The 15,288-nt window shown below is 39.7% G+C and overlaps 3 protein-coding genes across 4 annotated transcripts; 2 read left to right on the top strand and 1 right to left on the bottom strand.

Moving 5' to 3' along the window:
- The first annotated feature begins 471 nt into the window (after positions 1-471).
- LOC133013947 (carcinoembryonic antigen-related cell adhesion molecule 20-like) lies at positions 472-1,598 on the top strand. Its single transcript, XM_061081031.1, has 2 exons — positions 472-811; positions 1,345-1,598. Exons 1-2 carry the CDS (start codon positions 472-474, stop codon positions 1,596-1,598), a joined length of 594 nt encoding a protein of 197 aa, XP_060937014.1.
- Positions 1,599-4,419: 2,821 nt separating this feature from the next.
- Positions 4,420-9,565, bottom strand: LOC133013542 (carcinoembryonic antigen-related cell adhesion molecule 5-like). 2 transcript variants are annotated; one of them, XM_061080514.1, is made up of 8 exons: positions 9,418-9,565; positions 8,871-9,197; positions 7,115-7,393; positions 6,544-6,798; positions 6,296-6,404; positions 5,979-6,019; positions 5,835-5,875; positions 4,420-5,191 (listed from the first exon to the last, which is right to left on the bottom strand). In XM_061080514.1, exons 1-8 carry the CDS (start codon positions 9,461-9,463, stop codon positions 5,126-5,128), a joined length of 1,164 nt encoding a protein of 387 aa, XP_060936497.1. In that variant the 5' UTR covers positions 9,464-9,565; the 3' UTR covers positions 4,420-5,125. The 2 variants fall into 2 exon arrangements, with proteins under 2 accessions (XP_060936497.1, XP_060936498.1); XM_061080515.1 differs by having other exon boundaries at positions 4,420-5,158; positions 9,418-9,563.
- A 1,103-nt stretch (positions 9,566-10,668) lies between these two features.
- On the top strand, positions 10,669-12,045 carry LOC133013948 (carcinoembryonic antigen-related cell adhesion molecule 20-like). Its single transcript, XM_061081033.1, has 3 exons — positions 10,669-10,717; positions 10,804-11,127; positions 11,648-12,045. The coding sequence occupies exons 1-3, from the start codon at positions 10,669-10,671 to the stop codon at positions 11,899-11,901; spliced, it is 627 nt and encodes a 208-aa protein (XP_060937016.1). The 3' UTR covers positions 11,902-12,045.
- The last annotated feature ends 3,243 nt before the right edge of the window (positions 12,046-15,288 follow it).

The raw sequence follows: 15,288 nt of genomic DNA on the forward strand, positions 1-15,288 counted from the left end.
CAAGTCTGTGGTGGAGAGGCTGCAACATATCTCCCTCTTCTGGTGAAACTTGAACATCAAAGTTCACCAGGTCAAAACATAGGAGCGACAATTATATGAATAACTTTAAAAATACATTATCTGAAAAGTATTTTCTGTCCTTCTAACGAAAACGTTTTAGAAATGTAATAATTCAAATAAACACGCAAACAAAACTTGCATATCACATTTTCTCCTAACAGGTCCTAAAATATTTTGTATATTCAGCTTCATCATAGTAAGTTCCTTTTTAATCATTCCCAGTAAACAAGAAATAGTGTTACATGATCAGATCAACTGCTGGAATAAGTTTAGATATAATAGAAGAGGTTTAATTTCTATAATTAAACCTCGTCAATTGATGCGAATATTCTTCCATTCTCTCCTCCCATTTCCCGCTGAATTTATGATAGACAATGATAGAATTAAAAGTTGTGACAAGTTGGTTGATACATGCATGTCTCAGCAGGTCTCTGCCATGGAGCCGGTTTCGTCACTGTTGACGTCCTTCACGGGATAACAGGAGGGAGCGTGACCTTCACAACATCTGTCAAACCGAGCGCTGAGACGTTCCTGGCACTGACCTGGGGCTTCAACGGCACCACCAATGTGATCACTTCCACCACTGCGGAAGTCGTGGGACAAGGCTACGAGAACCGGGTTGAAGTAGATAAATCCACTGGATCTCTGGTGCTGAGACATCTGACAGAGAAAGACAGCGGAGAATACGAGTTGATGATCATCCCAAATGGAGGAGAGCAGATTCAAGGAACTGCCAAGCTGGAAGTATTGAGTAAGTGAGATGCACAAATCCATCACCTCTTTAAAAAGGCTGAAATAATGCTTGTGTTTTATCAATGTGTTTGGAATGAGAAGTCTGGGTCTAAGGACAAATTGGGTCACCTTGTTTGGTATATGGTGTCTCATTGTCTTTTTTACTTTCATTTTTTCCTTTGTGCACAGCCCAAGTGTCGATACCCACCATGGCCTGTCCCACAGGGAACTTAATAGAGGGTAAAACCTCTGTGAAACTAGCCTGTGATGCCAACGGCTTGGTGAGCAGAGAGTGGACGAAAGATGGAAAACCTGTTGCTCCTGGAGGCAGATTCAGTTTTCACGAGGGCAACAGAGTGTTGTCCATCAGCCCAGTGGACCGGATGGATACTGGAGGATTTCTCTGTAATGTCAGCAATGATATCAGTTTTGAAACAGCCATTTGCAGTCTCAAAGTCTTCTGTACGCACTTAAATTTTAATTTTAATAACATTCAGCTGCTCAAGCTCCTTTTTTCAGCCTTCTTAAAGATCTCCTTCCTCCTCTGTGCAGATGGACCTGACAGACCGATAATCGATCAGACGCCAATCGAAGCAGAGATGGAGGAGAGGGTCACTCTGAGGTGCTCTGCTGACTCGCTGCCAAGGGCGACTTACTACTGGAGATTCAAACACATGCTGATATACGGGCCTGTGCACTTCATCCACGAGATGGAAGAGAGACACCTGGGGAAGTATACCTGCACCGCCCAAAACTCTGTCACTGGTCTGGAGACCTCTGAGGTCCACAAACTGCATGGTACTTGAGCTCTCTTTCTCGCTTTCGCATGCCGTGCATCTGTTTGTAGAGTAATGTCTTTCTTTTTCTGATCCACACTCATCCACTACCATCAGTGGGTCTATTTCCACAATGGTTTGCACTGTCCTGAGCTTGGTGGGACTCATGTTGATCTCTAAACACTGCATTGTGTCTGTGGAAATAGACTGAACAGTTACATCTGTAGAATATTACTGCTCTGCCCCATCGAGTTTCTAATGTAGATGAAATTTAAAATAATAAATGACTAATCAATAATCTTTTTTTTTTGTATTATTTCCAATTCTTTGGTTATACAAAACTGTGGCAGTCGTTATTAGTTTAATTGTATTTATAGAGTCCCAGCCTTGTTACAATGTCTTTTTATTCTATAATCAAACAAATAAATTATATATTATTGCTATAAATTCATTTGTTTGTCTCTTCACACTACGCGACTTCCCAGATGTCGCACAACAGACCTGACATAATTTGTTCTAGTGTCATTCAACCTTCAACAACATGATAACGTGTCTCATGTTCTTTATCACCAGCAGCCGCCTGATACCATCTGGTCATGAAATCACTGTTACAAACTTTTATTAAAAAACTGTTTTGTGCTTATAAACACTATCAGGCAACACCCAGCTCTGCTCTTACGTTCCACCAGGAGGCGCCCTTGTACTGCAACAGAGCATCAGTCAAAAGTAGAAGGATATCACAGTTCAGAAGACAATAGCAACTGGAACTAGTGTTTAAGGACAACTGATTGGCAGAGTATAATATGAGTAAGTGTCATTTACCATATTCAGCCATTATCTACACTACTCATTCTTTTAAGGTTTTTGCGGAGCTGGAGCCACCAACGACCTTTGTTGAGATTCCAGCTGACAACTTTCCTGTTTGGTTCAAAGTCACCAGATTCATCGAGTTGTTTTTGGTCACAGTTGCCAACTACGTATACAGGTCAACGCCAGACAGCAGACAATAATAAGTTAGGGACTATTTAACAGAGTTTCATCTCATTTTCTCACAAGACTAAAAAGAATGGTTTTGTGAGGTGACAGTGACCTTGATCATAACTTTGATTCTAATTTGTTCTTCCTTGAATCTGAGTGAAGGTTTCTGACAAATTTGAAGTAGTTCTGTAGAGGTGTTCTTGTCTTGAGACATTGTGTTCAGAGGAAGAGGCCGGACGACTGGCTATCGATGTGGAGACATGATAAAGTGCTTCTTTAAAACCACCGGTTTCTCAAACAGTTGACACATTTAAAATGTAACGTGTTTTGCAATTAGTCGGGTGTTTTTGGACCAATTGAAGGAAGTGGAAACAGTGACTTCCTGCCTCTCAATGGGTTAGGGCATATTATTATTATAATAAAAACGCAATAACACAATTGTTTTTTATTGCTTTAAATTCATCTGTTTGTCTCACGGCTGATTTCAAATCCAGTTTGAATAAATAAATCTTCACACTACGTGACTTCCCAGGTGTCGCACAGCAGACCTGACATCATTTGTTTTAGTGTCATTCAACCTTCAGCAACATGATACTTGTCTCATGTTCTTTAACACCAGCAGTAGCCTGATACCATCTTGTCATGATGTCACTGTTAGTAACAGTCTGTTACAAACTTTTATTAAAAAACTGTTGTGTGCTTATAAACACTCTCAGGCAACATCCAGCTCTGCTCTTACGCTCCACCAGGATGCGCCCTTGTGCTGCAACAGTGCTGCAACAGTAGAAAGATAATCACAGTTCTGAAGCAGACAATAGCAACTGGAACTTAAGTGTTCAAGGATAACTGATTGGCAGAGTGTAATAGGTGTAGGTGTCATTTACTAATTTTAATCTATTCAATCATTATCTACACTACTCATCCTTTTAAGGTTTTTGCAGAGCTGGAGCCACCAACCAGATGGCAATCTCCCTCTTTAAAAGCCATGTCATCATACTTCAAGAACTTTCACTGAGTAACAGCGCCATCTGCAGTTGCACGTAGGTTTTCATTCTGTTGGTCCTAGCCACGCTGCAACAAACAAACGTATTATCATGGTTTCCTGGCTGAATATTGGAAAATAAACTTTAGTTTTTAATTACTTACTAAGTCCTTTCTACAGCTTTATAGTTTGGAATTACTATTTTTGGACCTGATTTTGACCTGATTTCAAATCTGTGCCTATCAGTCAGTTCCACACCTCTCACAGGAGATGGTACCCGCTCACCAAAGTTACCTAGCGCAAGAACAGACGTTCAAGGTGAGGAGTGGGAATGAAAGATGAAACATTCTGCATATTCCATGTGACTGAACCATCAAACTCATTCTGAAGCTGCGAAAAGTGGAAAAAAAGCGACATAGTGTTGCTTTAAATTTCATAACTCTGATGGCTTTTGTCTGGATTACACACAAAAGTATCTCATACAGATCATTCATTTTATTCCCCTCTGTTGTATCTGAGATGACAGCGCCTCCCTCTGGTCATCAAACAACATGTACAGATCAGTGACAGAAAACAAAAAGACTAGGCCGAGGCATTGATGCAGTTCTGCCGCTATACAGCCGCTGTCCTTTTTTTTCTTATATCTGTATCAGCGCCATACATTTTTAGTTTACAACAAAAACAGCAGATTTGCTCCACATACTTTGTGTTGGCTGAATTGAATAAAGCCCAGATGTTGAACTCTGGTGTGTAACTCAAAAAAGGACAGATTCTATTGTTGTATCACACCAGGCAGCTGCAAAAGCCTCGGCCTCCCTCGCCTGTTTGCTCGGAGAGGGATCGATGTGTCATAGACGACAGGAGCTTTAAAAACAAATCAGTTTACGTGAGTCAGGCTGCAAACATTTTATTTTCTAGATAGAAGCTGACTTCATGAAAGACCCTATTCAGTATGGAGGTGAATCAGTAACCAGTGAATCATTAAGGTCAGTGGTCAACCTTAAGCAATTTATACATCCAGTCTGTTAGGAGGAGAAAATAGTCAGACTAAAACAACCTTTTGGAGATTATTACAATGTTTACTATAAACTCTTGTTTTTCTTTACAAGTTAAACGTTGGAGAATTCCCTCGTTGTTGCTTATTCCGTATGCTACTATTGTAAATTTTTTATTATAAACTGTATTTATATGCTTGGTTTGCTGTTTTTCAGACAAGCACACAAAGCATTTTTAAGATGTTAATAATTAATTCATAACCAAGCTGCAAACTGGGATCTCTGTGTACATGTCAAAGATAGGTCATATTAGTGTCAACACGATGCAAAAATCGAGGACACCAATTTTAACTAACATTTGCATTGACAGAGCGCAGATGAAGCAATAAACAAAACTATTGGAAAACTGTTACAAACTATGCAAACAAACAAAGGACAGGGAAGTGTGTGTTGGTATGGTGACACTTTATCTGGCTCTGGCCTCTTCCACTGTATCCACTGGGAGCGGCTTCCTTCATTTGCTCCACATGGGCATCAGTGGAGGATGCTGCAGGAAGCCTGTTGTTCACTTTGACTTCAGCATATTACTCTTACTCTTACTCTTACTCCAGCTGCACCGGCTTACCATCTTGTTTCTGTAAGAAATCAATGTTTTCGTAGGTCACATCCTGCAAAAGATGATAAAGTGAGCGAATAAAAATATATGTTAGGCAACTGTGAATATCCGCTTCCCTGGTGTAAGTTAGTTTGTCAGCTGACATAGGGTGAGAGCGTGTCGCAGGGACAGTATACAGACACAAACAACCATTCACACTCACACCTACTGACAATGTAGACTCTCCAATTAACCAAAGCGAGAGGAAGCCGGGGAACCTGGAGGAAACCCAAGCAAAAGCACAAACAACAATATCCCCTAACCCTAAAGGCTGCACCACCGTGTCACCCATACTTTGCCCACTAATATATGAAAGCTCATTGCAGTCTAATTTTAGAATTGCATTAATTGAAATGCACATTGTTTATTACTATGATTACAGTTAATATAGTAATAATTAATTAAGGATTTTGTGAGATGCAGAATTGTAGCTTTTGCCATTTTATGCCTCCAAAACAAGACATAGACATAAGATGGACTGAATCCCATTGGGTTAAAGTCAGCTACTTTAATTATATAACTCTATGTTTTCCCCTTTACTTCATGTTTATTGGAATATTGAGATATTCAATGACGGTTTGATATTTTAAAGGTGAACTGACACTTCTAAGCTTCTTGAGTGAAAGTGAACCCACGAACCCACCCATGATTTTTACCTGATTACTTGATGATGCCACGCTGTTCTGGATTCCACCTCCTGTAGAACCGGGGGGAGAAACAGTGATTAGAAGAAATATATAAAGGGGATAAATCATAATGCATAAATACACAAGTATAACACAAACGTGTTATTAACTCACCTGTTCTGGTGTCTCCATGAGACAGATTTATTGGCTGTTTTCTGTTTAGATGGAGAATGAGTCATTATTATATACAGTCATGCATTATCTGAGGTGCAAAAATGAAGCTTTATATTAGCAACACTAATTTTAGTGCTTGATTAAAGTAATTAAGAGAAATAAAGTATCTTAAGTTAATCATTTAAATTTAAAAAAACATGTTTTGTTGGTGAATAGTAAACTTTAAACTTGACACCTTTCCAGCATTGTTTGTAATGACTTGGATAAGACACAAATACATCAATCGGGGACTTATTACAAAGCTGTTGGTCACTTACCTTCTTCGACAAACAAAATACAATCCACTAGCACAAAGTCCAACGACGACACAGCAAGCGATTGTTATTCCAGCAATGCAACCAGAGTTACAACTTGGAGGTTGTTTGACTAAATTAAAAAGAGAAATCATTCGAACATGATTTAAAACTGTCAAACTATCTAAGATTAGCTTTATCTTCAGATTAGTTGATATAGTTAGGTATAATAATGTGAGCCAGTTGTCATTTGTATATTCACATCTCGCTACCTATCACGGACAATGCATGCACTGCGGTTGACCTTCTCCCTGTTACATTATTCGTTGCTGTGCAGGTGTAGGATCCACCGTCAGAAAACTCAGTGACTTCTTTAGTGAACACGGCAGAATCGCTGAGTATCTCTGTCGTGTTCAGAAACCAGGTGTAAGAAGCCGATGGTGTGGACTCAGCAGAGCAGGTTAATGTTAAGGTGTGTTTCACATCTATCTCACGTGGACCAGTGATTTGGACTCTTCCTGGTCCATCTGAAAGACACACAGAGATTTGTAGATTTTAATGTTTGGCAGTGTGAGCTCTGGTCCAGAAACAGACAGTTTGTCTCCAATCCACTGAAAGTGAGCAGGAGGTCTGGAGACAGCTGAGCAAGTCAGGCTGACGTTTGAGCCTTCCTCATAATAACGTTGAGATGAAGACAGATTTAAACTTGTATTTTCTGGGCCAACTGAAAGTAGAACAACAGCAGAGAAGAAAATCAACAAGATGTAACGTTAGTTGCAAGAAAAATGAAAAGGCGTAGGGCCCACACCCTGACTCGTAGTGAGGTGCAGGTTATTCACTCACAGCTGACGGAGAGGAACACTGGATCACTGGTGCCGTTACTGACAGGATTTACCACACGACACCTGAACGTTCCCTGGTCGTAACGGGTCACATTGAAGATGGTGAGATTGGAGCCCCCATCAGTGATCTGAACTCTGTCGCTGGCTGTGACCTCCGAGCTGCCGTTCAGCCAGTGGAAGGAGGGCGAGGATCCAGAGGAGGAGCAGGACAGATGGACGGAGCTGATGAACTCTACCAAGTCTGGGCTGCTGGTTGTTATCATCACATTGGAGATTGGCTCTGTGAGCAGAGGAGATGAAGGGGAAACAAATGTAAATGCCAACGCTACAATGAGGAGGAATGATTTCCATCTGAACCATGAAAGTTATAGCTGATGTTTGAGGTTGGATTTAATCCTGCTGAGCCTGAAAGCTATAATGCACCAATCAAATGAAGTAAAAATAATACAAAACATAACAAATAAATTGTGTAAGATATCCACTTTAAAGTTTAGGTTTGTAATCCTGAAAAGATCGCAAGAGCAGGCTACCAATACATCGGACCCCCTTCCATCAGTCGTCAGTTCAAGCTATCGTCTCTGAGCGGTGTATGTCCCTCCAACACTCTGACTTGTGAAGACTCCGGTCCAACCAATTAATTTCAATCTTCATACGGTATTTTTAGTACCAAAATTATTTTAAAAAAGTTCAAATTGTCCACACAAACACAAGAGTGGATTTGTTAGGTTTGAGAGCGAACCCCCCACCACCATTTGTGACACACATTCGTTTTTTTCTAATCTTCAACCAAACCTTGACATCGTTATTGTACAGGAATTTTCAAATACGCCAGACAGAGAAGCACCAACTTCTCCTAGGAATGCATACTTTAGACTTAACTGTCCAATAGGATGCAAACACCTGCATGTAACATAGAGAGTGACAGCAATTCTAGCCATTTATGGATGTGCTGTTGGGATGGGTGATGCAAGTAGAGGAAGATATACTGGGATGCTGTGGGAGACATCTTCAGACTTGGGGACGATAATTGCTCATGTTAATCTGTTAGCGTTTGTTTCTTGTTCCACCTTCTGGATTCCTTGATGCATCAAGTCTACATTAAAATCTTCTGCATAAGACATCAGCTGCTGCCTGAGTCCTCCTTTCACCAGCTTTCAGAAAACTTCCAGAACAGGTATGGGGTCTTGTTGCATTCTCCTCTAAGATCATAGAATTTAAGGGGTTCTCAAAAAATTGTCTTTGCTGTGGACCAACATCAGCCATTGTCTGGGGCCCCATAGATTGGGACGCCAGGCAATTGTCTGCTTTGCCCTGTTGACACGCCCCTTAACAGCAAAGGTCCATTGTTGAACTAACTCCCACAGTTTTATACGTTTTAACACTTTTTCAATTTTTTATTTGCCTTTTCAACCATTGTATGAAACATTAGATGTTGAATTCAGTAATTTTTTCAGAGACTTCAGTCCTGTTGGTGGAAGTAGATGTTTCAGTAACAGAAGCGAGGCCTCTTTACTCATTGTTGTTATTTCTACAGGTCTCACAGTTGTGTCTGTAGATAAGTCAAATGAAACCATGTGAGACTAAAAACTGCCTCAATAATCTAAACAGTTTGTGGAGGAGGTCAATAAAAGCCTCAATAAGCTTCTTTATAATAACATGTGGGACTGAACAGATTCTGTTTTCAATGAAAATGCATAATTGTTAAGTTTGCGGAGAAAAACACACACATTTATTAATGGAATTGAGTATGTGCTCACCATATATCCTCAGTGTGGTGCTTCCTGTTTGACTTTCACCGCCAGATGATATTATGCTAACGCTGTAATCTCCACTGTCATCAAGAGACAATTTCCTGAGCTCCAGGGATCCACTAGATATGAAGAGGGTGATCCTGTCTTCATACCCTGGTGTAGTTATATTCGAACCTGTGAAGGTTATTATGTTAAGAGTTCCAAAGTTCCAGATCACAATTTGGACAGTCACATGTGGTTCTTGTGGCGTCAGCTTTGTGGTGAATAGCACCTTCCCTCCTACAGGTGCATTCAGCAGATCGTCCACCAACACCCCAGCGCCTTCACACAAACCTGGAGGAGACAAATTAAGGACGGACCGTAAAGGAGACTTTGTATCATTAACTATTGAACGTCTATTTTCATTGCTTGGAGTCTTATATTCCAGATTGTTTTGGATTTCATTGCAAACAGTTGTCATAATAATTCAATTATGTTGGTTAAATAAAACAAAGGGTAACACGCCTTTCCTCAACCTCAAAACAGTTGATATGTCAAAGGTCTTGCTTCTTACCTGTAAAGGTCAGACAAAGAACGCAAAGTAAAAACAAAAGGTTCATTGTTCTCTCTTCCTGAGACGTGCAGATGAGAAGAGCTCAACACTGACACTGTTCCAACAACCTTTTCACCATGAGAGCAACCCAATGAAACTGCAGCTACACATTCAAGTCTGTGGTGGAGAGGCTGCAACATGTCTCCCTCTTCTGGTGAAACTTGAACATCACAGATCACCAGAACAAAACATCAGAGCGACATTTATATGAATATTTCTAAAACAAATGATCTAAAATGTATTTTCTGTCCTTCTAACCAACACGTTTTAGGAATGTACTAATTCAAATAAACACCCAAACAAAACTTGCATCTCACACTTTCTCCTAACACTTCATATAATATTTTGTATATTGAGCTTCATCATAGTAAGTTCATTTTTAACCCAGTAAACAGTAAAATAGTGATACTTAACCAGATCAACTACTGGAATAAGTTTAAATATTATAGAAGAGGTTGAATTTCTACAATCTCACCTCTTCAATACAAAATACAATTGTATTCCAAAGCAGTCTTGAGAATAATTAGTAGTAAGGTGACAAAAGTAGTTTGGTAAATCTTGACATCTGAAACTGATATTATTATAATAATCATAAAAAAAGGCTGAGTGTCAGTTTCTGTGAATCATCCTCCATTCTCTCCTCCCATTTCAGGCTCAATTTACTCAAGTTAACTTGAAATGTCAAAATAAGTGTTAAAAGAACCTGAACTTAAAGTTAACACTGTCACAGACAGACAAGTGTGCAGAGTACTGCACGTAGGTTAAGCTTTTATTGAGAATATTGTATTCCTTTTCACTTTTGCCTTATTTCTAAAATATTTTTGGTCTTGCAATGTTTTAATCCTGGTTTAACCATGGAAAACACACAAAGTTCTGTGAGTGTGTTTATATACAACATGAGCATTTAGCTCAAAGAAAGTCTGTGGCTACTAAGTGTCCATCTCAGAGAGCTGTAGTCTCTCTCACGATGAGCTGATGAAGGATCGTTATCATAATTTCTGATATTTAGTTGTTTTATTAGCTTACGTAAGTCAGTGCGACAACAATAACCAAAGGTTAGTGTAGGTAATAATTAAGCATGGCAGGCCTGTGGACTTCTTGCTCACATTTCATTTATTACAGATAATCTTCGGGCAGTTTTTCCATTGTCGCACTAACACAGGAGCCAGAAGGTCACACAACATCAGAAGAGGACCAAACTGAGAATACACCATGAAATACTCACTACTCTGGTCAGCCACACTTGTGCTTCTGTCATCAGGTAAGACTTTGGGAATATTGATCAAATGTCTCATCGATAGAACTAAAAGTTGTGACATGTTGGTTGATACGTGCATGTCTCAGCAGGTCTCTGTCATGGAGCTGGTTTCGTCACTGTTGACGTCCTTCACGGGATAACAGGAGGGAGCGTGACCTTCACAACATCTGTGAAACCGACCGCAGAGCCGTTCCTGGCACTGACCTGGGGCTTCAACGGCACCACCAATGTGATCACTTCCACCACTGCGGACGTTGTGGGACAAGGCTACGAGAACCGGGTTGAAGTGAATAAATCCACTGGATCTCTGGTGCTGAGACATCTGACAGAGAAAGACAGCGGAGAATACGAGTTGATGATCATCCCAAATGGAGGAGAGCAGATTCAAGGAACTGCCAAGCTGGAAGTATTGAGTAAGTGAGATGCATGAATCCAACACCTCTTTAAAAAGGTTGAAATAATGCTTGTGTTTTATCGATGTGTTTGGAAGAAGTCTGAGTCTAAGGACACATTAAGTCACATTGCTTGGTGTCTCAATGTCTTTTCATTTCATGTATTCCTTTGTGCACAGCCCAAGTGTCAAAACCCACCATGGCCTGTCCCACAGGGAACTTAATAGAGGGTAAAACCTCTGTGAAACTAGCCTGTGATGCCAACGGCTTGGTGAGCAGAGAGTGGACGAAAGATGGAAAACCTGTTGCTCCTGGAGGCAGATTCAGTTTTCACGAGGGCAACAGAGTGTTGTCCATCAGCCCAGTGGACCGGATGGATACTGGAGGGTTTCTCTGTAACGTCAGCAATGATATCAGTTTTGAAACAGCCATTTGCAGTCTCAAAGTCTTCTGTATGTACTTACATCTTTACTTTATCAACATTCAGCTGCTCAAGCTCCTTTTTCAGCCTTCTTAAAGATCTCCTTCCTCCTCTATGCAGATGGACCTGACAGACCGATAATCGATCAGACGCCAATCGAAGCAGAGATGGAGGAGAGGGTCACTCTGAGGTGCTCTGCTGACTCGCTGCCAAGGGCGACTTACTACTGGAGATTCAAACACATGCTGATATACGGGCCTGTGCACTTCATCCACGAGATGGAAGAGAGGCACCTGGGGAAGTACACCTGCACCGCCCAAAACTCTGTCACTGGTCTGGAGACCTCTGAGGTCCACAAACTGCATGGTACTTGAGCTCTCTTTCTCTCTTTCACATGCCCTGCATCTGTTTGTAGAGTAATGTCTTTCTTTTTCTGATCCAGACTCATCCACTACCATCAGTGGGTCTATTTCCACAATGGTTTGCACTGTCCTGAGCTTGGTGGGACTCATGTTGATCTAAAGACTGCATTGTCATTGTCTGTGGAAATAGACTGAACACTTACATCTGTAGAATATTACTGCTCTGCCCAATCAAGTTTCTAATGTGGATGAAAAGTAAAATAATAAATGACTAATCAATAATCTTTTGTGTTTGTATTATTTCCAGTTCTTTGGTTATACAAAATTGTAGCAGTCGTAATTAGTCTAAATGTATTTATTGAGTCCCAGCCTTGTTACAATGTATTTTTATTCTATAATCAAACAAATAAATGAGATATTATTGCTTTAAATTCATCTGTTTGTCTCACGGCTGATTTCAAATCCAGTTTTAAAAAATTCTTCACACTACGCGACTTCCCAGGTGTCGCACAACAGACCTGACATCATTTGTTCTAGTGTCATTCAACCTTCAACAACATGATAACGTGTCTCATGTTCTTTATCACCAGCAGCAGTCTGATAACATCTTGTCATGGTGTCGCTGTTACAAACTTTTATTAAAAAACTGTTGTGTGCTTATGAACAGTCAGGCAACATCCAGCTCTGCTCTTATGTTCCACAAGGAGGCGCCCTTGTGCTGCAACAGAGCATCAGCCTGGTGTTGTTTTTGGTCACAGCTGCCAATTACGTATACAGGTCAACGCCAAACAGCCAGACAATAATAAGTTAGGGACTATTTAACAGAGTTGCATCTCATTTTACTTCATGTCCAAAGTATAGTATTAATAAAATCATATAAACATATATGTATATAGCCAAAAATACTAAACAGACTTGATTTGAGTATTTGTCAAATTGTGTGATTGAAAGATCAATATTCAAGCCATATAACATATATATAACATAAACAGAACATATAATCAACTCAATGTACAGTACATTACTTTAATGGTGATATTGACTAGTTATTGTTTTGCTACTGAAAATGGGAGATAAGTCTTTTTAGAGTCTGAACATCCAGTGTTATTTCTTGATGGACTTGTTTTCTTCATTTAAACCAACACTTTCCTCAATGTTTAATCCAGTCGTCTGAGGCAGCAACACAAGACTACACTGTTGTAGTTTATATTTCTGTTATCTTTGCTGCCGTGTCACTGCCAGGTAAGTTACAAGTAGTGCAACTGAAAGCTCCTGAAAGTTCAGAATAAACAGATATCTTATTGAATGGATAAGAAAGAACCAACGCAACATTCTTCATCATAACTGTGTGGATGTGCTTTGATCAGATTGTGGTGCAGCAACATGAGCAAACAACCCAACGACTCTCATCAGGTCTTCATACGAACCAAAAAAAACAAAATGGCTATGCAAAAATTTGATTATGCAGGAAACCACCGCTAAAAGTACCTGTTGGTTTTAAGCATAAGAACTAAGTTGAGGTAAAAGTAAAGTAAAACCCATACAGCAGCAGAGTGTCTAGACCCAGCTCCTACATGTTACAGGTCTTAAGCCTATTGTCCATTCACAGACTTAAGACCTGTAACATCCAAATGGTCTTGTAGATCCGTGTAACTTCAGGACAAATTTGATTAATTATCCTCTGCTAAATTTGTTCTTCCCTTATTCTGCCAGCAACATCTGTAATTCAAGTTTTATGACTGTATATCTTTATCTGCAACAACTCACAAGCCGATTGGACTATCACCTTCTTATCAATTTTATGACCTTCCTATCAAACCCTAACCCTACTCCATGAGCTACCTGAAACACCCCCGTCGGTCACGGTAGGTTGTCAAAGAGACAACTCTGATTTCATCCAGTGGACAAGATAAATGTCTTTACAGCCGTTACATTATATAGGAAACAATGTTGGTATAGAAACATACCTGTGTGTCTCCCAGGTGACATAGATGTAGTTCGTTTTATTTTTCAGTTTGGAAGTGTTAGCTGAGAGATTGTGGATGGATGCACATGGATCTACATTCTCTCCCAGGGGACTATATAACCCACAGTAGTATAAAGTCAATGCACATTTCAGAAAATAAAAGAGAGGAAATTATAAAAATACTTAGACATGCATTAGGAGCCATCACTTTGAAATGACAATGAAATATGAAAACAGTAAGAGTCAGTTTTTCAGTTAAAAGTTTAAAAGCCTGTTATATAGTTAGTTGAAAAACAGAACAGTTGACAGGAGAAATGAACAAAAGAATCGGTCCGATTTCTTCACCTCCTCCCTGAAGGCAGGAGACAAAACTCTGGGAGAAGCGGGGGTTGAGTTTCCGACAAAAGGGCCTTTGCCCCCTGAGTGGCTTTAACTTACAAACGTGGCCAAGGTTATTCAAGTTAGTGCCGGTGGTGTTCCGTTCTAGAGTTCAACAATCCTCCCTGTAGCCTGTTCCTTAGACCTGAGGCTGTCAGACCAGAAGATCATAACATTTTTCTCAAAATCTCCCAAATTGTGCATTACAGAGAAATCTGAGAACTGAATAATTGTCTTTATGGATAAAACTTGTCACTGATAAAAATGTAATAAACCCACAACATCAGCACATCATGTACAGTAGGTGCTTTCATTACTTTATTATCGGCGAGAACACAAGATTATAAATTAATCAAACCAGTGTAATCCAGTACAGTATGTAATGTAGAGGCTGCAACACTCCGAGGGAGCAAACAGTCAGACGCATGTGAAAATGTCAGAGAACAGGAACTACCTGTTACATCTCTAGTGATAATGAGACTATAATTAATCAAATAAAAAGATCAACGTTTCTAAGGCACATGTAAAAGCGGTTTTCTCCATCATTATTGTAAGTAAGGAATTAAGTGTGAAAATGATTGATAATAAGTGACATTTACATATTTATTTATTATGAGACCACATTTAAATTCACAAGATACAGGTATTTATTTAGAACTGCATCAAATCGTGCACAAGCACACAGACACAGACACACACACACACACACACACACACACACACACACACACACACACACAGACACACACACACACACACACACACACACAAATATCAACACCTGTAACCTGTTAAAGATAATAAAAACAAAAATAGACAATAAACAAACGTACAGGGGTGAATACAAAACCTGTCAATGAAGCTGATACAGCTGAACTCATAGTTACAAATTCAAGTTATAATACGGAAATACTGATTTAATTTAACATGCTGCAGCTCACTGTATGTGCAATAATACAAAGTAAAAAAATTTAAATCAAAATACTGAGAGTTCTTATTGATACTGCATATGACTTAAACAAATAAAAGAAAATATAGTGACACTTAACATAATG

This window comes from Limanda limanda, chromosome 11 (assembly GCF_963576545.1).
Source record: "Limanda limanda chromosome 11, fLimLim1.1, whole genome shotgun sequence".
NCBI classification, from domain to species: Eukaryota; Metazoa; Chordata; class Actinopteri; order Pleuronectiformes; family Pleuronectidae; genus Limanda; species Limanda limanda.

Bases quoted from the DNA above. Each gene is read 5' to 3' on its own strand.
- LOC133013947 (XM_061081031.1), top strand. From the start codon at position 472: ATGCATGTCTCAGCAGGTCTCTGCCATGGAGCCGGTTTCGTCACTGTT. The intron at 812-1,344 runs GTAAGTGAGATG...TCCTCTGTGCAG, and splicing joins TGCCAAGCTGGAAGTATTGA to ATGGACCTGACAGACCGATA.
- LOC133013542 (XM_061080514.1), bottom strand. From the start codon at position 9,463: ATGAACCTTTTGTTTTTACTTTGCGTTCTTTGTCTGACCTTTACAG. The intron at 6,405-6,543 runs GTAGCGAGATGT...TTTTTAATTTAG, and splicing joins GCATGCATTGTCCGTGATAG to TCAAACAACCTCCAAGTTGT. The intron at 5,192-5,834 runs GTAAAAATCATG...CATCTTTTGCAG, and splicing joins TGGCATCATCAAGTAATCAG to GATGTGACCTACGAAAACAT.
- LOC133013948 (XM_061081033.1), top strand. From the start codon at position 10,669: ATGAAATACTCACTACTCTGGTCAGCCACACTTGTGCTTCTGTCATCA. The intron at 10,718-10,803 runs GTAAGACTTTGG...ATGTCTCAGCAG, and splicing joins ACTTGTGCTTCTGTCATCAG to GTCTCTGTCATGGAGCTGGT. The intron at 11,128-11,647 runs GTAAGTGAGATG...TCCTCTATGCAG, and splicing joins TGCCAAGCTGGAAGTATTGA to ATGGACCTGACAGACCGATA.